Here is a 25,077-nt window from a genome sequence, read left to right as displayed (position 1 = left end):
CTGAGTAGAAGACATTGCATCGGCGATTTTTAAAAAAAATGGAATTCATGTTGCTGATGACTAAAAACAATACAAGTGACAACTTTATTTCTTCCATGATTAAAAATATTATGGTCAGTTTGTATTTTAGTCCATTTATCAGTATTCTGGAAAATGTATTTCACACACTTGCTTAAAGTTGGTGATTCATATTTAAAAGATCTTCAATGCATCGAATTTTTATAGATAATTCCATAGTAACTTTTTCTGAATTTTTTTCCCTTTTTTTATTCTTTCAGCTGAGCTCGGAGACTATGATCCTCGTCGGCATTTACCAGGATATGCATCCGAGTTCAATTTTGTACCTAATCAGACTAAAGATCTAGAATCCAAAGCGATGGAAATACATAAAGGACTATGGTAATTTATTTCTTTCTCTGCGAATTATTTTCATAGCAATTACTTTTGTTTCATGTTTGCATAAAATTTAAAACTTGTAAAAAGAAAGATGCCGGGAAAATTATTCTGTGTATTTTCAGTGCTATTCGTTTGCCTTTTTGTCTAAATTTTTTATTTTTGATATGATTATAGATTTCTGAGCTTCAAATTTTAGCTTGAGTCTTGATGTCTTACGAAGAGTTTTAACCATTAAAGAAAGGAGCAAAGCAACTTATATTTTTTAAATAAAAGGAGCAACAGAATTTTTCTTTTGTATTTCGAACCTAACCATATATCAATTTTAATTACGTTTTCTTTTCAATTAATTTTGGAACTTTATATGCTTAACAGTAAAATACCGTTTGTCTCCTTTATATGGTAGCTGCTTTTAAGGAAGTCATTTTGGTTTTTAATATTAAAATGTATCTTTTCTTATTTTGATTTCAATATTTAATTACTTTCCGATTTCTCCCCACCCCCTTTTAATGAGATAAGCAATGCAGAAAAGAATGAACGTAAAAGCTTATCACAATTTTTTTAACAATGCTTTTCATACACTTATTTTATTTCTCCAAAACATTTTTATAACGATATTGATATTTCAATTTAAATGTTTTTACTTCGAATACTTCCTGTTTTTTCGGAATTATTTTTATTAAACTCAATCATTTCACCATTCGTGTTTTTGTTGCACTGACTCTCAACTTGTGAAGTATTATTTAGTCATGTCCTGATTATGACATTTATTCAGCATTTGACTATTTTAAAAAATGTTGCTAATTTGGATTGAAAAATTGCTACTAAATACTAGTTCTGCTTCACAACAGTTATAAACGAATATGAGAGGTAAAATGAGAAAGTTGTTGTTGAGAATTCATTTACTTAATGGAAAGAATAAATAAAACCAACAATAATTATAAATGCATTTAACAAAGTATACAAAACTTTTAACAAGTTAATTTGTTTTATGTAAAATAAAATAAAATAGACTTAATGTTTCGTCTTAATCGATTGTTTAAAAATCACATTTAAACATTATATTTTTATAGAAAGTAAGCAATATTTAAATTAAAGTGAATAGTATTTCATTAACAATTTATCTTTTTTCTTTTACAGTGGGACTGTCCCAGCTGTAGCCGAGATTAATTTTCTAGATCGAATAAAATGGTTAGATATGTACGGTATAGATCTGCATCCAGTACTAGTAAGTATGATTATGAGCAATCTTTTTTAAAAAAATAAGTGTATAAAATAATTAAGGTAATAGAATTAGCTTACTTTTAAATGCCCTACTTGTTTGTACATCTTTCTCACTTAATATGGTAAATTCTAGATCATTTGTGGTTGTTTAAAAAAAGTTTCAATCACAAATTAAAAAAAAAATGACTAAACTCGAAAAAAATTATTAATTTATCTTTGTAAAAAAATGAAACCAACAAATTCTCAAATACAAAAATCTACTGTTTATTAAATCATGATTATATTAGCAGAACCCTAGTTGTAAAAAAAGAAAAACCATCTTCGTGTTAATTTGTGTCTTTTTACGGTTATATTATGCATTATCTACTATTGCTGTGTCATACAATTTTGCAAATAATCGGAAATTAATTGCAGTTTTCTTTTTTCTTTTTAACACCCTTTACTTTATGTATAACTTGAAGAACAAAAAAATTCTGAATCGGAATTCCCTGTAATGCTAAATGTAAGCATCTCCGCTCTCATTCAAAGCATTTTTAACAAATTACAGTAGACTCCCGATTATCCGCGTCCGCCGCACTAAGTTTATTTTTTTGCTTCCAAGCAAAGAGAAAATGCTTCCAAAGCAAGAAGCAAACACAAATGACTGATTTCTTCAAAAAGGTGTAGTTTTACAGTTATGCTTTTGTAATTACATAATACATTACAGTATTAAAACAGTACATATGTATTCATTTTTCTGTGTATCCTTGACGCCTCTCGTAAGTACAAAGCACTTTTCTGTTTTCATTAACAAAATGCATTTTAAGTTAGTTTTGAGTGATATACTAAAATATTAAGCATTAGTTAAACATTTCCTGCTGTTTATTTTACGTTTTATTGTACATAAAACGATTTTTCAAAGTTGGAAGGACCGTTTTCTCTTTTTCTATACCCGTTTTTAGCTTTTTTCGGATTATCCACGATTTTTGTTATCCGCGGCGGCCGCGCCACCCAATTCCGCGGATAATCGGGAGTGTACTGTATATTAGTTTTACATTTTCAAATTTCGCTCTTTCCACTCTCAATCCCTTTTTAGATGAAATAAACGCCTCCTGACACATGCGGAAAGGTGCGGAGGGTTGCCGAATCTGAGAATGGACAGTGTTAACTCCTCACACAGCACATCGACGGACCATATTGTTTACTTCTCACACCACATGGATTTTGTTAATTATTTCTACTATATTACTCCTCAAAATTACCACGCCATGTTAGACACCCACTTTTATTACAACACAACGCAGAACAGAGAAACATACACACCAACACATTGCGTCACGTGATCAGGCGGGATGGAGAAAGGCGTGCGAACAGACAGTATATTACCTGTTGTATATTTTGTTGTCATGGGTTACTCTTCCTTATGCTGATATCGAGAGATGAAAGAGAGCCGGGTCTGTCACTTCTGACCACATCTCAAAAGGACGCATTATGTTCCTAACAAGTCACTCGAAAAGGATACTATTTTTTCGAAGTTTTCTCGTGCTTTTTGAAAATAACGTTAATTTAACAAAATAAACATGGCACAATCCATGATTTTGCTTGCTGGATTTTATTCTACAATGCTGAAACTTAATTAGAAACTTTCATGTATCAAAAGTCTTTAATTTCGTTACAATATACATTCTTTTAAAGAGCCTTTTCTTTCTTTCTTTCTTCTAGGGTGAAGATAGCATAGAGTATTACTTAGGGCTCACTCCAAGTGGCATTCTTGTGCTTCGGAACAAGACAAAAGTCGGAAATTATTTCTGGTGAGTGCAATAAAAATACTCTGCGATAAGCGTATCGTACTATTTCACTTTGATGTGTATCTCATTGCAGTAGCTCTTGTTTTCACTGATTAAATGATTTCCATAATTTTTCAGGCCCAGAATAACGAAGGTGTACTATAAAAGGAAATATTTCATGATCAGAGCAAAAGATAAAAGTGTAAGTATTATCTGTACTTGCGATTGCAAAAACTCTTTATTATAATGCATGCAATATTACCTCTTTTACTTACCTTGAATGGCAATGATGGTAATTTCAGACCGACTGACACTTCTATCATGTAAAATGTCTTATTGATAGTGATCGCAGTTCCTTCTAAAAGAATTAGTATGCTCGTGTCCAGTGGATGTTAGCTGAAGACTTTATCTTTTGGAGGCTTCTTTATATACATCAAATTGAAATTTACAGTTACATGTCTGTGGAACATTTAAATTGACGCTACACAAATGACACAGAGACTCGAGAGATAACATTTAACATGTTAACTTAGAATAAATTCCTTTTAAAAATTGTCTTTCTTCTATACTTATAAATGTTTTAATCTATGTGTTCTAAATATATGATGGAAAGATAATCAGAGCTCTATATACTTAGTATTCTTTATAAGGATTATATCATTGAAATTCTAACGGTTTAGAACACGGGTGGGCAGACTTTTCCATGGTACGGGTTACTTCTAATTTTTTCTAAGTGTTGCGGTCCACCCAGTGGAGTAGGTGTGGTGAGCTAAAAAAAAACGTCTGCAATATTTATTATAACTTAATAATAAATGCATAATATGTACTTACCTACATAACTTCAAACATAATAATAATAGCAAGATACGAACATAATAATAATAGCTGTTGATGTTCCATAAATATGTTTCTTTTAGTACGCGCAACTTAGGTCTTCCTAAAGCGGTCGTCCCAAAATGTCTTGGCGGCCCACCGATTGATTGCGATCGACTTATTGCCCACCCCTAGTTTAGAAATACGCCCATGGATCATATGAACATGTATTCATGCTATCTTTACAAAAGTCGGTAGAGAAGGAATTAAGATTTTAGTTGAATATTTAGAACTATTCTTGTCAATAATATATAAGCTTCGTTAACCCTTTCTAGGGCCATGGGAAGTATGCTTCCCACCAAATTTATCAATCTTCGTATGAATTTATGTAGGTTGGCATGAGTTCTGACAAATTTTCTTAGAAAGACAGAAACTTAGATGCTTCAATTCTTTATCTCACACATAAAATGATGTGTCTTGATTTGATACTTAATTATTAATTAACCAAATTAATTAATGAATCAAATTAAATTTATCTAATAAGCTAAATGAATCCCTTTTCTTATTCTAATTTCAAGCCTAAAAATATTTTAACATAATATGACTAGAAAAAAAATGGCCCTTTAAAGGGTTAACAGAAAAAAAAAAATGTTGACTGAAAATATCATTCTTTCAGATTAGGTGATTTTCTCTTTTTATAGAAAGTATTCAAAATACCGGATTTGATTGGATAAGAAATAAAAAAAAAACGAATGACTCTTTTTGCCTTAGGAATTATTTATTACGTGCATGTAATAAACTCAATATATCTTCGTCTTTAAAATAAATTCTTTTTATTTTAAAGTCTCTAAAAATCTTTTTTGGTCGAGTTTCCCTATCGCCTAATATCTTGGGTCCCTTTTAAGCAGCTGACCTAAAAATTTTTTATTTTGGCTTTCCGTAAGAGGAGAATCCCTTTTCCTTATACATAAAACCTGTGAATGCGCTTTCCGTGTCCCTTTTTTTACTTTCTCGTATACGTAGTATAGAGGATGTAGTAGTCGTCAAAACATTCGAACTCGAGATTTTGACGAATCTCCACGTTTTAGACCTCCTTCGGTTCGCAAAACTTATTTTTAGAAAAATGTCCGTCTCTCTGTCTATGACAAAAAAAAAAAAAAAAAAAAAAACGCTTTGAAGTTGGCAGTTGAAATTTGGTATACGGTCTTTACACCAAATATACGGTCTTTACACCAAATTTGCCGATTGCTATCCATTTTGAGTAGAATCTGTTCAGAGGATTAGTTTAGTTTAGTTATATTAACGTCCCGTTGTAAAGCAACACGAGGGCTATTTTGGGACGTACCTCGTAATTTTGAACCGCGATCAGATGACGAGGACTACACCTGAGCTGGCACCCCCCTCACCACACCACACCAACGGGAGGACATCTGTTCAGAGGAAATCCGGCTATTCGTATATTAGTGAACACGATAACTACAAAACGAAGAGAGCTGGATTAATGAGATTTAGTATTCAAATTTAACATCTATAGTTTAGACACCTGTCGAAGTTCGATCTAAAACTTACAAAGAATGGACCATCTGCAGGTCTGTATTTTCAGAAACGTGTAAACTCGGTAGTTCAAAAACGCAATGACTTTAAATATATCAAATTAGGTTTGGAATTTTGTGACTACAAGTGCAGTTTTGTGTCAAATCTTTGTTTCAGTCGATTGAGAAAAATGTGTCTCAAGCACAGATTCGATTTTCGGATACTATTAACTGTATGCCAGGGATTTATTGCCATAAAACTCGCCAAGAATGTCACAATAGATTCAGTTAAAATGCTCAATTCACGCCAAAAGGTAACATTTCTTAACTGTTGTACGCCAATATCAAGCACGCCGTTCTCCAGCATGATGTTTATTAGAGAATATGCGAGAAAGTTATCGGGAGACCACTCCCGTGAGTTATTCTCAGTTTACATGTTCCTTGCATGTCTTTAAAATCAACCGTGGATTGGGTAATCACAAAGGACATTTATAAGATGATCTTAATTTACGATAACTTTACTTTTTTAATTATATTTGTGAAAGTTTCAGCAATAAAAATTTATAACTATGCCTAGAAATCTTTTTAAACGATATTTATTACAAAAATAAATTCCGAATTTCATGCATGCTTTCACATTATAGTAATTAATAATAGTTAATTATTGAGAAATGTTTTGTTTTATAGAATGAACAGAATACTTACGGGTTCGAGCTCCCCAGCAAAAGAGCTTGCAAGCACCTGTGGAAATGTTGCGTGGAACATCGGGCTTTCTTCAAGTAAGTTTATTTTTTTAGTAGAGGAAATGAAGGCTAATTGTAGCAATTTTTGGGAAAAATGTTTATATTTTTAGTTGTATTCGTGATTTTATGATTACAGCTATTTATTTTTATAGCTTAACTATTTATTCATTATATACATAAAAATATTCAACAGTTTTGTTGATTTTAGTATTAGTAATATTTTAAAAAAACTATTCAAATGTATAATTTGCCCCAGATATGGGGCAAGTTGTAGCAATGAAAACAAAAATATTTAAAATTATTTTTTCTTTGCCATTTTTCTATTAGTTAAAATACTAAAGACATTTGGTAATTAAAATCACTTAGCATAATGATAATAAATGATATCAATTGGTTTACAGTAAGATAAAGACAAAATTAATTAAAGCATCAACATAGAAGTCAGTTTGTATCAGAATTGGATTGAACACAGGCAAATATCATACATATTTCGTTCTATCATACATATTTCGTACCCACATTTTTTTTTTCCTTCAAATTAAACATTAAACCCACTTTTCTTCATAATTTTTTTTTTTTGGGGGGGGGTCGATGGCATGATTTGAAATTCGATTTCGCCGAAGAAATGTATACTAAATTTATCAATCCTGCACAAAAGAGAGAGATAGAGCCAATTCAAGTACTCTCCTCGTCATCTGACCATTGTTTAGAATTACGTGGTCTATCCGAAAATAGACTTAACGTTGATTCAGGATGGGATGTTAAAAAATATGCCTTAATGTAATATATCGTCAGTGTTGCTGTACGCATCTCTCCCAGACAGAAGAAAAAACATTTTTCTTTTTTTAAAAATCTGTATGAGTTCAAATCTCACTTCTTTACCCTATTTTCCGTTATTTTCTCATTATTATTTTTTTTTCCTTAAACTTTTCTCTTTCCCTTATCCGTTCTCCTTACCTTTATTTCTAATTAATTATGTAACCATTTTTTTTTCATTGCTTTTTTATAAAGTGGGTGTTAGGATTTAAAAAAAAATTCTTTATCTTTTATCTTTTTTTATTTAGAGTCTTTCTTAGACACTTTCAGAGGTGAATCCTTAATGGAAGATTTGATCTTTGAGAATCCTTGATAATATTTAAAGCAGAAAGTCTATCTATCTAATATGTGAATCAAATACGAATGATGGGAAGTCTAGAACTTTTTTATCTGTTACATCTTGCTCCAAGCTTTTGCTACTATTTGCCTCATTGCATAGTTTCGGACATTTTTATTGAGTTATAAAAAAAATATTATGATGAGGAAAAAAAAATTAAAGCAGCTTTTTAAAACTTAATAATAGACAAAGTAAATAAGTAAAAACATTTCTAAAAACAGTGAATTAAAAACATTAAATATATTTAAAAACAGTAATTAAAATTAATTAACTTTAATCAAAATTTACAAAATATCCCCCTCCCCCCATTTGCTAGCTAAAATGGATTACGTATTCACAACTTCTCACAAATAATAATTATTTTATGTATGGAAATATTTAATGACGTTAATATCTTTATTTCGTTGTTACGAGATATAAAGATGTCTTGAAGGAAAAAGCACTAGTATTTAATGAATTCAATGTTTAACAATTCATCTGTTTAGGATGTGATAATTAAGATATTTATTTTCAAAAACATCCCTCCCCCCCAGAACAGCAAGTGTTGATTTTGCAAAATATCAGAAAACATATATGTATTGAATTCAAGCATATTTAATGACTAATACAAAATGAAATAATAATAAACCAAAGAATATTTTTCCAAATTATTCAACTTAATGATAAATTATAAATATTCAATTAGAGCAGATAATTTTTAATTCAATTTGTGTCATTAACCAAATATTTTTATCTACATATTTGTTAATTAAATATTTGTCATCTTTGATCATTCAATTATTCTAAGGCCTCTGTGATAATATTCCAATTTTTCTAATCGTGAAAAGAGAACTTTGACCCTACTACTATATTATCGATACAAATATGTAATTTGAATGCTTGACAAATATTATTTAGCTGCTTCGCGATGATGAATAAATACAGCTTCTACGAACTTCTAACATTATCTGCTTTATCGAAGGCGAAAATGAATGCATACAGGGGAGCATTCAACCCAAAAGTGGACAAACGGGGTACACACGAAACGTTAATTATATGAAGAATCAACTTATAGACAGTGTTTAAGAAAATGGTTACCCTCGTGCAATGACAGATTTAGCCATTTTCTAGCCAGAGGCAATTCACATAATGAGGCTTCTCTTTTCAGTAAACTCTTCAATTTGGTTTCACATTTCAATATAATGTTAATTTGATCAATCTCTAAACAATTCAATTAGAATTAATATTTTTGTTTTTATAATTTTATAAAAACATATTTATTTATTACGATTCAGGATTGTCAGTAAATGCAATTATTTTCAAGTAGATGCTAGGTGAAATACTGTAATAAATAAGTTTATTTACAAATAATGTAATAAATAAGTGATCATAGTGAATGAAATTAAGACTAATACTGAGACAGGAATTTCATCAATTATACTTGGCGCAGAGCTAATATTATCTTATTATTTTTATAATTCATAGAATTTGCATTTCTTACAAATTTATTTATTTGGCAGTTGATAACGTACTTTTATCAGTTAATCTGCTTGTTTCTTCCCTCAACCTAGGTGTGACTTGCCTAGAATATCTAGCCCTATACAATGTGAATGAATTCTGTTATAATGTAATATATAATATAAAAGCGGAAATGAAAGATAACAATTCATAGAATTTGCATTTCTTACAAATTATCCTATCTGCCAAATTTATTTATTTCTCAGCTAAGATAACGTGCTTTTATTAATGATTCTACTTGTTGCTTGCCGCAACCTAGACAGCTGCCTGGTGTGACTTATGGAAAATCTGGTGTTATACAACGCGACTGAATTCTTTTATAATGTAATATACAATATAAAAGCGGAAATGAATACAGACAAACTTTCAAGAATTACCCACTCCTTTGAGCAAAATTACTTTATTTTGCTCATTATTTACATGATATTCTGTAAATATTACGCATATGAATAGCAAAAAGATGATTCTTTCATCAACAGTGTAATTTCTATTCAGAATTATAATTTGTCTTTCTCTTTTCCCTCAATTGAAATCTTTCTTATTTGCAGATTGACTCAGATACGAGAAGTACCAGGCCAATGTGGAAAGATTGTCGGTCTAGAAAATAAATTTTATGGGTAAATGCATATTTCTTAAGTCAACCATTTATTCATGATTTATCTGTAAACTGTAGCATTAACTTTTAATTTTTTTTTTCTTTTCAGAAGTCGATTGGATAAAAATTCCCAATCACTTAACATGAAAGCAAGATTACGAACCCCACCGACTTTTGTTCGCGTTCCTAGTCGTCGATTTCATAAAAGGATAGGACAACCTGATGGAGCTGATGGTAAGATTAGCATTTTTCTTGAACAATTTGATCGCAGAAATTTATCTTGAATAATTACTCTATCCATATGTTCAGCTGATCTATTCAATCAAATTTTGTATCAATACTGATGAGTTGTCCTTCATTTTTTTTTTTTTTTGACTATGAATGAATTTGCTCAGAGTTCGATTTGCTAACATTTCTACTGATCATTTAGAGCAGAGGCTTTAAAACTTTTTTTATTCATGTTTCAATTTTGCCGAAAAAGAATTCTTCTAAATATGGGTGCCATCATATAGTTTAAACCAGAATACATTCCTAAAAAAAATTTTGATTTTCATTCTGGAACCGATAATGAACTTTAGACGAAGTAGTAGTTTATTTCAATCTGCTTAAAAATTATAAATTTTTTAAAAATCATTTTCATTAATTTTTTATCATATATCTCATAACATTAAACAAGTAATTAGTTGTTGTTTCTTATGGCACTTGCCATGGGCAAGTCCGCTGTTCGAAGACAGCGGATATCAGTCGGGGGGGGGGGAGCGCCTCTTGTTTCAATAGTAGAGCCATCTAGGGCCAAGAGAACGACTTAGCTACACACACGTCACAACCCTTTTTACGGGGCGGACTTCATTCACTCAACCACAGATCGTAATTTAGACCTGAATCAGAGAACGGTCACCCCTGATCCAGTACCCCCAGTGGTATTACTCTCGACCTGCAGGACTTTGTGAACACGACATATTTATACGCTTTATACGCGCGTCAGCCACCAAGCACGCGGGGAATCTTCGGCCGGCGGGGTTTGAACTCGCAACCTAAGGGACGCGAATCCGACGCTCTACCAACCAGGCTATCCCGGCCTTAAGTAATTAGTAATTCTTGTAAACATAAATCTATTTCGTGTATCACGAAAAAATCTCTAACAATTTGGATTTTATATTTAGATAAGGTTTTCCTTTTAAAATTTATCTATATAGATGTCTTTCCCGGGAAAAAAAAAACAAAAAAAACAAAAAAACGCGATTTTACACAAGCACACAAAATCATTTTTTTTTATAACTGACTATTAGAGTTTTTTTTTCCCTACCTGACAATGTCATATAGCACCATTTCGTAAATGTTTGTGGTACTTGCATTTTTGCCTTAGGATGATAACCTACAGGTGCTTCAAAAGTGTGTGACAAAAGTTTATGACATTTTTATTTAAATAGCCAATTCATATGTAGGTTAGATTGAAAAATATTCGTATGTAATCAGTATGGAATTCGTACCTAATTATTTCCCCCAAAAAATCACGATTAAAAAAAAAAACTGCCGGTATTTTAGTATCGATCTTTCTGATATTAAATTTATAATATTGATACTTCTTTTAGTAACAGCTAGTCGGTTTTTAATTTAAAAAAAAAAATATTTATTTGGTAGCCACGATTCAATTAAAGAAACTATAAGTTGGACTCATTTTTAAAGAAATTTGGCAGTATATTTTTATTCTTATATGGCAACCTTGGATCAGAAGAGAGAGAGAGTGAGAGAGAAAAAGAAAGAAAAGTCTTCCAGTAATGTGAAATGAATTGTCAATGAATGTAGTAGGATTTACATAAATATGAATACAGATGTTGCATGAATTTATTCATTACAAATGAATCATTCCCACCGAATTCTAATAATCTGCCACTCCTTCTGTCAATGGCCAGTGACTTCTGGAGATTGTAAGCATTTTGAAGGGGCAGTGATAATCGGTCGAATCGAATGTCGATGTTCGGCATTCCTAAAATAGTCATGCTTGAAAAAGTTCGTACCTGTATCTTGTTAGTATATGAAAAATAGATATTTAATTCCTAGGTATGGGATAAAAGATGGAAGCAGCATTACGAATTTTAATTTTTTTGTGTATGTTTTTATCGAAGCATTCTTTCAGTAGAATTAATCCATGTATTCATTAATCACAAATTGATTGTTCCTATCCACCCTGAGACACACGGAAAAATCTGAATGATCAGACTCCAGAAACAGCATTAGCAGGAACTAAGGTTGAGTGCTGAAGGGCCATCACCGGCCACGGTACAACACCTCCCGTAGGAGGCACGTCCTGTCATTGGTAGGGGGTACCCAATCCCACGTCATTTGTGCACCCATTTAGGTAGTGAGAACCAACTATCATTCCAAAAGCTTCACACAGATGTCTCCCTGTGAGAAAATTGGATATTAAAAATAGCTTGGAATTCCGTGCCGTTTCCATGGAAAAAGACATTGTGGAAACCTACACCTATAATTTAACACAAGTGTTTAGCTCCCATTTAAGACAATGGAAATTAGTTTTTATTGTATTTAAATTAGAAACAAATTATTTCATCCAAATATTTCTTTAATTATTTTTATTTGGTATATGTTTTTATTAGAAATAATTTCAGTGGGATTCTTTAAAAAAAAATGAGTATTTGCAGCAATAGTTACTCTCCAGGTTTTGGAATTTTAACATTAGTAGGATATTTAATAAGTAAAATTATAATTATTTTTACAAAAAAAGTTTTATGCGTTTAAAAAATGGTAATCAAAGGATAATTTGATTTCATTGTATGACTGATAATATTTTTATAGTTATCTATGATTAAATCGAATAATGATTCAATTGATAACTAAAATATAACTACGAATTTATCTGCTTCAAATGCATTGAATTGCTTTAATATTAACTGCCGTCAAAATAATTTCTGAAGACTAAAAGTAATAAGAAAATTAGATGCGTTTTTGTTAAAATTAGAAAAGCACCCCTCCACCTAAAATAAGTTTTTTTTATTATTATTATCCTTTGAAATTTTTTTTTCCTTCTTTTGGCTATCAACTTTGTAGCTTTTTGTTAGATTTATGCTTATTTGTTGTTGTTTTTCTTCCCAGCTGGTCCGCAGTCTAAAGAAGAAACTATAAAACACATGTTGGAGCCATCTGTTGTCATGACTCCAATACCTCAAAATCCCATTCTTATGTAAGTTTAATTCTTATTTTCAACGATAAGTAATAGTGGTAATAAAATTTTAACATGCCTTTTGCGATATAAATGTATTTAAAAGAGCAAAAATTATTTTCCAGTCCTGCGCTTCACAGATCCACATCAGTACCATCAGTGGTTCCTTCTCCGTATAAAGTTGCTCCGTGGGAAGACCCCAGATTGAAGTAGGATTATTTTATTACTAGGAATCAGCTATCTTTAGTGAACATCTAGTTCGCCTAGAAATTTAGTTTAATTTCGATTTAGTTCTTAATAATATTTCCAATAACATTTTCCAAATAATATTTTTTAATTAAAAACTATACTTACGAACTTGAAGATAAAAAGATTTTTAATAGATATTCACAGTTATATATTTTAATAGATATTTTTTAATAAATATATATTTATTTTATAGATATAAAAATGTATATATTGTGCTGAGTATTATATAGTGTAAAATATCAGCTGTATAGTGTAAACTTCCCTTTTATAAAAAGTATCCTATTATTTTTATTGTTTCTCCTTCTCTCCAGCAATATGGCCCTTCTGATTTATTCTGTTCAATATTTTGGTCTAGTGCTTTGTTAATAATGGTCTTCCACGTGTATCTGTCTTTTAGCTGGAGAAAAGAAAACACAATATTCCTCCAACCAAAATCTTTTAAAAAAATTTCCTTTCAAAAATTCTTTGAACAAAATGTAGGAATTAATAACAGACGTGTCAACTATTTCAGTAAAGATTGTCATTAGATCTCGATGAAGTAATGTGGTCTTTCGCTTACGTAATTAGGTTTAAATTTTGTGATTTTTTTTTTTACAGTTTTTTAATTTTCAAGTTAAATTCTCATTTAATTGATCAGTGAAAAATTGAAATAAAGCTTTTCATGTTGAAACTTTTTTTCATATTTTTCACGTGCATATTACTACGAAGATCGTTCATTAGTTGCTGCGAGGAAAGACGTTCAATATGTTAGATATAGAGAACTATATTTTCCCCACGAATATTCTAGAAAAGTTGGAGTAACTAAAACATAGCCAAGATATGCATAAAGAACAGCACTTGTATACTCTAATTAAATAACAACAATAGCGCTGAACAATCTCAGCTGAAGAGATCGCTCTTCAAACACAACTCCACAGAGAGATTGATTCATGATATGAATATCTCGCCGTATATAATCTTCTGATAATGCGGGGTATCACATGGAATTTACCGGAAGAATCTTCGGATCTCTCTTTCGAATAGAGATGGGAAATTTAGGCTCACAATTTTTGCATTTTCCAGAACATTCATTTTTGTTTCCAAATTCAATGCCAAATCGCCAAATGCTAATATCGCTGATCCGAACTACTATTTAATGGAACCTATTCAGCATCCATTGAAAATCTGCAAATATCTCTATCCATAAAACTAACAAGGCAGAAATTTTGTATTACAGTCTTATTTATCAATGATTTCTTCCGAAATAATAAACTTTATTGTTAATTGACGAGTATTTGTAAACTTTTTTAAAAATAAAATTAGAATTTTATACAAATATAATTATTGAAATTTTTTTTTACATATGCAAAATAATGATTTTTGATTTCCTCAGCTCCAGGGGCATGTATTCCAGCTGTGCAAATCCATCTCCTCGATCGATTCGCAGCGCTGGAGCTTTGCCGTCTCGAAGATATCCCCTCCACGGCAGGACAGGATCCATTGAAAGTACAAACAGTTACGATTATAGGAAAAGAAAGTATGTATAAATCTATTTATAAAAAGTATATATAAATTTATTCATGCGCTAAAAACATATTTATGAATACATTAAAGAGCTTCGTTTATACTTGTATGTCGTTTCACTATATTTAATTTTAGTTCATTTGGAATAACAATAATGATTAAATATTTTATTTATTCGATGCAAGGGACGCAGAGTTGTATGTCTTTTCTTTCTCCATTTTTCAACATTCGAAGAATTTTCAGCCTGAGTTCCTTTATTGTTTCTTGGCAGAGAGGAGCATTGTTATTGTTACATTTATTGTTATTTTAATTCCTATAATAATATAAGGAACATTTGAAATAAGAAAGAGTTTCTAAGAAGAGTTTAAGAGATTTTTGCAATTTTAAGTGCTTAATTCTTTCGCTTATTTGCAGATGTAAAGATAAAAATTCAGTAATTAGATGCGCATGTCACGTCATTGTATGTGAAAGGATTAATTTGCAATAATCAATTATTTTTATTAAAGTTTATATTATATATATATATATATATATATATATATATATATATATATATATATATATATATATATATATATATATATATATATATTCGTTTATACGTTGCTTTATGTCTGTTCCTCGAGATACATATAAATGGTGCTTCACAGCATTCATATATTATAAATTTAGTTTAAACTATTACTGACAGATTCTTATTGAATTTAACTTTGCAATAATTTTCAATGGCTGATTTTAACCAGATTCTACAATCAAAATGTACAATGATAAGTGACAATAAAAGACGAAACGAGGAATTGAAATAAGCCATTACCATTTGCTTTTTTTTTCTCTCTCTCTCTTTAAAGCTATTAAGGTTTGCGGATTGCACTTCATGAAATTAATATTAGAAAAGAGATAAGCCGAAACAGTAAAAAGTTTTTGTTTATTATTTAAATAGAAAAAGTTTTGTCAGAAAATAATTTCTTTAGTTATCCGTGCAAAAGTATCTTCCGTTAACCTTACAGAGCTTATTAAAAAAATTTAATAGAAATTCTGTACGTTCTGAATGAAGAATGTTATTAGGTCAGTTAAACGAGCTTTCTAAATTAATGCTCAATTTATAATCACGATAAAAAAGTTTCTGATAATAGATGAACAGATAATTTTTAGTCAGTGTTTGATTTTCTGTGAATAAAAAAATTACTCATTGCATGCACTATTATTAATCTTTAAGAAGGACTATTTTCGAACAAAACCAATTATGAGATTGCTTTAATAGATAATGAGATGACAGATTAATAATATTTATTTAATAATATTATTTTGATTTAATAGATTATAATGCGAATTATTTTTTGATACGATTTTCTTTATCAATATCCCAGTGTTCTCTTTCATGTCAAGTAAACTAATAGTAGTTTGCCAATTAATAACAGCCCCCTACAATTTGTTAGATTTTATTAAATGATAAATAATTAATAATTGGTTTATTATTATTAGTTAGAGATCATTCAAATTTATTTGCATTAAATAGGGCTGTAAAAATTTTAAACTTTTTTCATAGGCACCATCACAGTAGGAGACAGTCCGACAATGAGAGTGAAGTTTCTAAGTCCTCTAAGTGTTCCAAATCGTCCAGATCTTCTCGTCACAGAAGGCATGGGTGAGACATTCGGATTCTGTAAAATCTTTTCAAATTCAATAAAAATTTGAATTGTTCAAAATTTTTATTTTAAATATTTATCTTAATAAGCTGATATTTCGTAACTATTGAGCATATTGGGAATTGAGATTTATTTTGGTGAAATGATATTATAACGAATTAAATGTTTCTATTATTTTTTTTTAAAAAAATAGGTCCCAGTCTGGTGGCGATGGAAGCGATTCCGAACCTCAACACAGACACAAGAGACACAGTAGGAGGAAAAAGTAAATATAATAATTTGTTATCCTATATGCATGTTGTCATTAAAGTCTATAATTCAGTTATTTCATCAATTAACTGATCAGGATTAATCAGTTTTTTTCCATAGAATATCAAATTATTTCATGAAATGACCGTTCATATTCTATAGGACAACATTCATATTTTAACGTTAACATATATGCTTCTGTAGAAAGAAGTATAATATGGTTATCCTATTAACGCATTTGAATGAAATTCATTCATTCGTTTCATTCAGCAAATTATATTAGCATTTAATTTCTGAATTTTTGCATTTTACTTCTTTGTTTTGGCTTAGTGATTTCCTTGATTTCGTTCATCATCAACGCATTATTTTCCCCGTGTTGGTCGAATTTCAATCTGACTTTGATGACGATTTCTTTTGCATTAAAAACCAAACTGAACTGATTAGATGGAAAGATCTCTGGATTTCACTTCTATCAACTGAAATGTCTATAAAGTATTTATTTGAAGAGCTTCGAAATTGGGTTTCTGAAAACATTTCATCCAAAGAAAAAGCAGAATGATATACACTTTAAATCAATCAGGAAATTGGACCAAAATATGAATTTATTGATGTCTGTCTACATATTATTTCTATTATTTAAAGAAGAAGATTAAGAAGAGGTTATTTATTGTGGGAAATTAAATTAACAGCTTTATTTATTTTAATTTTCTTTGCAATTTGGAGGAAGGAGAACTCTATAATTTTATTATGAGGTACATGAAAATAATAGACGAATTTCAGGAACAGTTATTTAATTAATTTTCTAAGTTCCACATTTCACAAGACAAAAAAAAAAAAAAAAAAAAAAAAAAACACGACACTCACTTAAAGTACAATCTAATATTGACCACCAGAAGGATCATGGGAAATATACCTTGATGTTAATAAGGTAACGCCATCTGTTGTATCAAAACAGAAGGTAGTAGAGTTATGTAACCGCAACAAATAAGTATTTTTCTTATGGAAGAAAAAAGAATTAGCATAAAATATTGCTTGCATATAATGAAGCCTTACAGCCTTCATAAACCGATATCTAGAATTTTAAGAGAATTGTTATTTTATATATAACAGTAGTTACATATAGAATACAATTATATAAATTAATTAATTCTTTAAAAATGTATCACAGAATAGGTATTTTAGATATAGATACTTCACAAATTAAAATGCAGATTCGTTTTGGGATTTATTTATCTATTTGTTGTGAAGAAAATTCATTTAAGGCACTTGTTTAAAAGATATCCACATTATAGATTGATTACATACTGCTTCTTACTTGCCAAGATTTTGAATTATGGAGGAAAAACTGAATCTTACAGAAAACATGATTCAAATGGAAAATTTGGCACTCATGCCCTTTTCACAGCTCCAAAAGATTCATTATTTTATTTATTTATTGACTTATTTTTGGATTGTGAGAAAATTCTAAAAGATGAAATATTCAAAAAATATCATTTATCTTATATATAAAAAAAAAACTCACATTCCATCTCCTCGGAAGAATGAGTTTTACAAAAGAATAAAAGAAAATCTCATAAATAATCTAGAATTAGACTTCTTGATGCTATCTTGACCCGATTTTTATTTAAAATATTTTGTGAAAAAAAACTGGAAAATAAATTAGAAAATAAAACATAAACTGATGATAAATTCAAAAATTCTAATTTGAATTACTATTTAGCAAATTTTAAAATGGTGTTTTTAGCCATATTTTTATGTACTAGTACGGAAAAAACTGAAAGAAAGCTCTTTAAAAATTCATTGTTCTGTATTATCTTAAAAATATATTCATGCACATTTTTCTGATAGATGCTATTTATTAATTTATTGATAAATAGAATTAATTAATTGCTATTTTTTCGTTAATTATTGAGTTATATGTTATTTAATTTTTCTTGTTCCTCTTATTACTATATAATGTATTTAACTCTTCTTTTTGTATTTAAAATTTTGTAATGTGCCTGACATTTTTCAAGACTGGATAGAAAATTTCTAATTGTATCTTTAAAAATGAAAATGTAAAGAATTAAGAAATATAGAAATTTAATTATAAAGCATATTTTTTAAATAATAAGAAATTTAATTTTATACTGTCATCAAAATATACTCAGTTGTTGATTTTATATAAATTTAAGTAAATTATTGATTTTTAATTCTTATTTGAAAATTATATTTAAACTATTGATTGAATTATACTTTCACATGCAATATTTCAAATGCACTTTTATAAAAAATCAAACTTCATAGACCCATTTCCTTATTTTTACTGAATAAATTGTAAAATAATAAATAATTCAACATGGAAAATATTTTTTTTTTTAAATTTCAAAACTATTACTTTTAAATTAAATGAAGAAAATTATTCTTTTTAATAAAGCCGCAAAAATTATTCTAAACCAGCATATGGAAATATTTCGTATTTTTATGAAAATTGTACGATTTTGTTTTCGTTCTAGAGTTTAATTAATAAGTTTATAAAATTGGGATATTGTTGAAATAAATATTTTTATCAAATATTATGCAAAACTTAAAAAATACCTTCAATAAAATTAATCTTACTATTTATAAAAATATTTTCAAAATGAATCCATATGTTAGACAAGTTTCTATTATTAAATCAATGAAGAATGCGTTTTCAAATAAGTGTTATATATAAAGCGCAGCAACTGAATTATTTTTTAAATCCTGAACATTTGTTAAGATTATTTCTTCTTGCAGTTCGAGTGCCACTTAACTTCAAATAGCATACTTCTGAAATGTTTTTGTATTTTAAATAAGTAATAAATTCTCCTACAATGGCATAATTTAGAAACATTAAGAATTTTTTTTTTTTTTTTTTAACGGAATTCCTCCTGTTCAAGGATGTAAGTTAAAGGCGTTAAAAGGCCTTATTAAGGGAGGAGGGGAGGATCATTGGAAATCAGTTTTCTTCAATGATCCTTAATAATGATTCAACAAAAATAAGTGGGGAAAACAGATTGAAATCGGAATGATTGAATGATTATATCTGCTTTCCATTTTACGAACATTCGCAATAGTTAACTGATTGATTGAAATTCTGTGGAAAATGAATATTTCTATTGATTACTCTGATTTATTATAATTTTTGAACAATAAAATATTTAAGAGTTAATCAGTTTAGTTATTAAAGTGACAGTTTTATTATGTTAGAACATGATGCTATTTTGGTTTGGGGCTTCAAAAGCCCCAAAATGCACGAGGAGAAAACTGGCTATTTATCGCTTATGAGGCATTAGTTTTTCACTTTTAGAGTTATTAGATTGGGATAAAGAATGTGGTCACATTTGGTGACTTATGGCCAACAAAAAGTTACAATTTGGTACGAATGTCCGCCAAGTACCCGATTCTCCCCTCTGGCCAATAAAAGGCAGAGTCGTAAGAAGTTATGGCCCGAAGAAGCACACAGAAGAAAATGGAAATGAACGCGAAACAGCGAGGCGAATTATCAAATGTTATATAATAATATAATTTTTTTCAATTTTTCTAACTGACAAAAAAGTTTTGGAGCCCGAACGATTTTGAGATGGGGGTGAAAAAAAAATTATCACTTTTCTAAAAGTTGACGATTGTGCAATACATTAGTCACGTGATGATTCCAACCCAGTATAAACCGGATTTTTACAAATGAATAAATACATTTCTGGCTTCGAAGTTTCGTAGCTCGAACAATTTTGAGATGAGGGGGGGGGGACCGTCGTTTTTTAAATATCGAGCATGCGTAATGTGATGGTCAGTGATTGTTTAAAACCGATTTAAACTAGTTTATAACCGAAAAAAATTCTGGGCTGGAGAAAAAAATTTTCGAACTCTACTGATTTTGAAATGGTCAAAAGCCATCGCTTTTCTAAATGTTGGTGATTGCGAAATATGAGTCATCTGAGAACATAATGTTTTTCTATCGCATTGATACCACGTGACTTAAAAAATAATGTTCTCACATGATAACCTGAAATTTGAGATAACAGATTTCAATTTATTATTATTATTATTTTAACGAACGATTTTTTTTTTCTTAGACCAGGAAGTTCAGGGAGACTTAGCGCTTTTCCATTTAGAATCGATTAAATATCACTTTATCCGAACTAAGCTTTTACATCTCGTTAGCTTAAAATGAATTTATAATTTCCAGAAAGACTAAATTTATGTGATATTAAAAAAAATTATTAAAAAAATCTTTCTGGGAGTATCTTTCGGCTTGGAGACACTGCCGCAAGCTTGGTACAATTACTTTTAATTCGTCATTGTCATTCAGTTTTTTTTTTTCTTTTCTGAGAATTGATGTTGTCTTGTGGTAGAATTTCAGCATTATAGTCGAGGGATCGTAGTTTCGAGACCCAGTATTTGTATCTGGCTCATATTAATTAAAAAAAAAAAAAAAAAAACGTAGGTTAAATGTTCTTCCTTGCTGTGGGGAGAAAGTGTGAAGATCGACATTAACTATTATTATTCTTGTCGTATGACCAGGCTTGAAAATGACATGTTCTTAAATGACCTTTTGCTTAAACTTCAAAAAAAGATCATTATTCAAATTAAAATTTACCTTTTTTTATAATACTGATAATTTAACTATTATTGTAATTAATAACTGTTCTTTATCAATCGATAAGTTTAACTAATCCATTTTACTGACAACGGAGTCATTTATATAATCTTTCTCTAAAGTAAAAACAAAATCCGCGTATCTCAAGTCATCTATATTTAGACGGTTGGAATCAAGAGCGGGCCCCTTCCTATCAGAACTGACTGCCGCGAATTTTAATTAAATCTAGTATCTCTGAGCAAGATAACTGCTTATTTCGAGGAGAAAAAATGGAATTGGTTTTGGCCGGAAAAATTGTCCTGCAGGGCGACATTCACGAAATCGATGACATAGCTCAATATCTAACTTTCCCTCAGGGTCCCAGAAGCATGGGAAAAACTTTTAATGGATTAAAAACTTTTTTTTTCAAAAAAAAATTACAATTAAAATATTTTAACTGGAAAAGTTACTTGACAGTTACAGGTCTTTTTTTTCTTCTTTGAAGTTGAAATTGAACTTTATCTTAAGGGTATTTAAATTAATACTAAACCATGGTATCTGTTAAATACTCGGCTTCAGAAAAGAGTCTGTTTGCAGATGAATCCAAGTGAATAAATATTTGCAAGAGTAGAGAATTTATTTTAGTTTTCTATTTCTTTCAAAGCATTTCGGGAATTAATTATTCTAAATTAAATTAGTACTGTCTAAGAACTTCAGGAATGACTTTTTAAAAGCAAAATATATGGCGGAGACGTGAACAGTTAGCAAATAAACATGTTTCAGAAATATGTCTGTGTTCATCTTTATATTCTTTCACCTTATGCAAATGTTATCTTTTATATTACGTATTTTAAATTATATTTTCAACTCATTCTTGCCTCTTTGTGCATGAAATCATCTTTTTTCATTTCTTTGCTTTGATTGAAAAAAAAAAATCTTTATAATGGGAAAACAGTATAAATGCATTTCACACCCAAATATTTTTTTATGCGGGGAAGGAGAGAGATAAAAAGAACTTATTCTACAAAATATAGGATTTTACAGCTTGCATCTATACTAATAGAGTTGCGGGGAAAATAATATACGTTTGTTATTTGTGAATGAACGCATATTTATCAAAAAATGAGGCTAAAAAAGTCTTAATATTATTTATAGTATATATGAAATTAATAATTCTATTAATATTTTCCCTTAATTTCATGGTAATTGAAATCAGTTTAGACTTTAGTATTTTCTTTTACGCATTTTTTTTAATACGTAGTTATACAAAAAAGAAAGTATTGTAATCGTTAAAAACTTTTAACCCGTGATTTAGACAAATCTGCATGTTTTAGACTTCCTTAAGTCCTACCCCCACTCACATTGAATTTTTGTCTGTATTTCTGTCACTCATTTTGTCTGTAGGCAAGATAAATAAAAGAAAAATGCTTTGTGCTAGAAGAATGAAATTTAGTACTCAGTCCTATACAAAGTTTATAGATTTTTACCAAATTTCGAGTGAAATCTCTTAAAAAGAGTTCTATTTATTCGAATGCTCCTATAAATAAGATAATTCCAAAATATTAAACACTTGATCGATGAAATCTGGTGCATAGTTTTATCATCAGAATAGTAGGTGAGTTGATCAAATACCTCAGACAGTTGATTATCTATCGGCCTGTATGTTTTCTCGAAAGCGGAACTCAAATGTTCTATAATTTGTGAACACAATGAGATTTAACTCATTTAAATTTAGTATACTGTTTTCTTACTAAAATTGTAGAAATTGTCAAATTCATAACATAATCGATTGAGAAGGCGGCGCCCAAAACGTATAAGTACTTTTTTTCGTCATATTATGTAGCACAAAGCATGGCACTACAAGCGAAAGTCAGAGAGAGAAAAGACTTTCTCGATAGCGGGCTTTGTTCTGACCTTCGAGAGTTTGTCCCTTCCCATATAATGCCTCTCAATACTTTGAAGAGGTTGAGAGCAGAATAGAATGAGAACTGAAATTACATAACTGTATGAGAAAATCGAAAGGAGAGCACTCCATACTGGTTTTTACAATGACTGTGTTCCTCGTGCTTCCAACTCCATCTTGGTTTTCCAGCTTTTGAAGAATCGGCTTCCACCTATATTATAAATCTATTTCTTCCATTCATAAATTATTTAATTTAATGTTCTGATTCAATTTTCAAGACGACCGTTGTTTCATTTAAGCGACTTAAGCTTGATTTCTGACTAAAAAGTTTTTTTAAAAAAGTTTCCTCGGAAGGGATGGAAACCGGGTTTATTTTTGCTCTATTTTGCTGTAATCTAAATGTACATTTTATTGCTCTGATTAACTTAAGACTCTGTTTGTAAATTCATTCTTTATATCTAGAATAAATAGCTTTACATAACTCATTCTTTCAGGTATCAACGATATTTATTATAAAAATTACTAACCTACAAATTTCAGATATTTTTTGAAATTTACATCGTAGTATGAAATCTTTTGGTACCCACTATATAAAGAAAATTGAACTTAAAAGATAGCTTGAAATGACAATAAATATTGCAATAAGCTTGATGATACTGATATTAGAAAACAAACGATTATTTAAAAAGGAATGACGTCGAATGGTAGTTTTTTAAAAGCGAATGATTATAAATGGAATCTTCGGTTCAAATTCTTTATAATGGAACATTATAAAAAAGCTTATTTTATTAGAATTCAGAGTTAAAAAAATTTAATTCAGAGGTATTGAGGGGGCAGGGGGGATTGATAATCGTCGGAAAAATTGTTCTTAGTGATGACACTCATTATGGTTAGATAATCTCATTATCTAACCATTCCTCTAAGGATCAAAAGCATCGGTAAATTCTATAATAGATTTAAAACTTTTTTCGGGGAAAATTTTCAATAAAACTTTGGTTTGACAGTATTTTTTCTGGAAAATTTATTTGACTGGGATTTTTTTTTTTTTTTTCGTCTTTTACTTTGAGCTAAAATGAATTAAAAGGTAATTTTTTTATTAGAATTATAAAAAGAATAGCTTTGAAGCTGTGAAATATTGAAAAGGGCATAAACATCTTCATCGAGCGAATAAGTATTAATGGAATTTGTGTAACGTTTAGTTAAATATTTTATTGAAATGTCTATTTCTTTTTAATCCTTTAAAAAATTAAGTTTTCTGAAAGACGATATAGCTGTTCTTTTCTCAAAATTTTGAAATAATTTTTTAGAAATAGTGCATACATTACAGGATCGGAAAACACTAATAATTTACAAACTGTTTTACATCTACAACTATACCGATAAATTTGAGAATATTAGCTTATATTCAAATTTAAAAAAGATTACATAAAAATTAAATGTATTGCATAAAAAAATTTCAGTATGAGTCAATTTTTTTCCGGATAGACTGAATTTCTATCGAGATAAAATAAATAAAATGTTATCTAACTCTAAATTGCAAAGTAAATCTTTTTTTTTTTTTTTTTTTCACTTTAACGAGTTATTTCTGAAGATGTATTGAAATATTAATCTAGCGTTCATAGTTTCATTCTATGTCATATATTTCGTTTTTATTACGCGTACAACACCAATGAAAATTTGTAATTTCTTTGTACTATTTTTATTATTCTACTGCTTTGAATACATTCATAAAAAATCATATTTTATATTATAATTTGTAGACAAAGTAATCACAAAGTGAAACTGCATTAAAAATATTCTGTTTTTATTTCAAATTTTAAAGATTTAAAAGTGGAACCAATTTTTAAAGACCAAATGTCCAGGTATTACATTTCCTTAATTATATTTTTTAGGCACGGAAGCACATATGAACTAGTGGATTCTGAAGGACAGTGGAAAGAAGTTCAAAGACAGCAACAAGAAAGGCAGCAGGAACAAGCCAGGTTTTTAATTTTTTTTTTTAGGAAAAATATTTATTTATGAATATTTTAATTATTTAGCGAAGATAATTA

The 25,077-nt window shown here is 29.4% G+C and overlaps 1 protein-coding gene across 2 annotated transcripts in view; it reads left to right on the top strand.

Annotated features, from left to right (window-relative positions):
- The window catches only part of LOC129991627 (band 4.1-like protein 4), a 219,125-nt gene that overhangs the window by 182,405 nt on the left and 11,643 nt on the right, over positions 1-25,077 (top strand). For both annotated transcript variants that reach the window (XM_056098258.1, XM_056098250.1), the window contains exons 6-18: positions 279-399; positions 1,534-1,621; positions 3,319-3,407; positions 3,522-3,585; positions 6,416-6,507; positions 9,670-9,738; positions 9,826-9,950; positions 12,831-12,918; positions 13,023-13,106; positions 14,519-14,662; positions 16,196-16,294; positions 16,489-16,560; positions 24,919-25,008. In XM_056098258.1, the coding sequence (XP_055954233.1) occupies positions 279-399; positions 1,534-1,621; positions 3,319-3,407; positions 3,522-3,585; positions 6,416-6,507; positions 9,670-9,738; positions 9,826-9,950; positions 12,831-12,918; positions 13,023-13,106; positions 14,519-14,662; positions 16,196-16,294; positions 16,489-16,560; positions 24,919-25,008 (1,225 nt within the window). The remainder of the gene's footprint in view (positions 1-278; positions 400-1,533; positions 1,622-3,318; positions 3,408-3,521; positions 3,586-6,415; positions 6,508-9,669; positions 9,739-9,825; positions 9,951-12,830; positions 12,919-13,022; positions 13,107-14,518; positions 14,663-16,195; positions 16,295-16,488; positions 16,561-24,918; positions 25,009-25,077) is intronic.

This window comes from Argiope bruennichi, chromosome 1, assembly GCF_947563725.1.
Source record: "Argiope bruennichi chromosome 1, qqArgBrue1.1, whole genome shotgun sequence".
In the NCBI taxonomy this organism is placed as follows: domain Eukaryota; kingdom Metazoa; phylum Arthropoda; class Arachnida; order Araneae; family Araneidae; genus Argiope; species Argiope bruennichi.
Note: the sequence above shows the minus strand (reverse complement) of the source record. Positions and strands in the feature narration are given on the sequence as shown.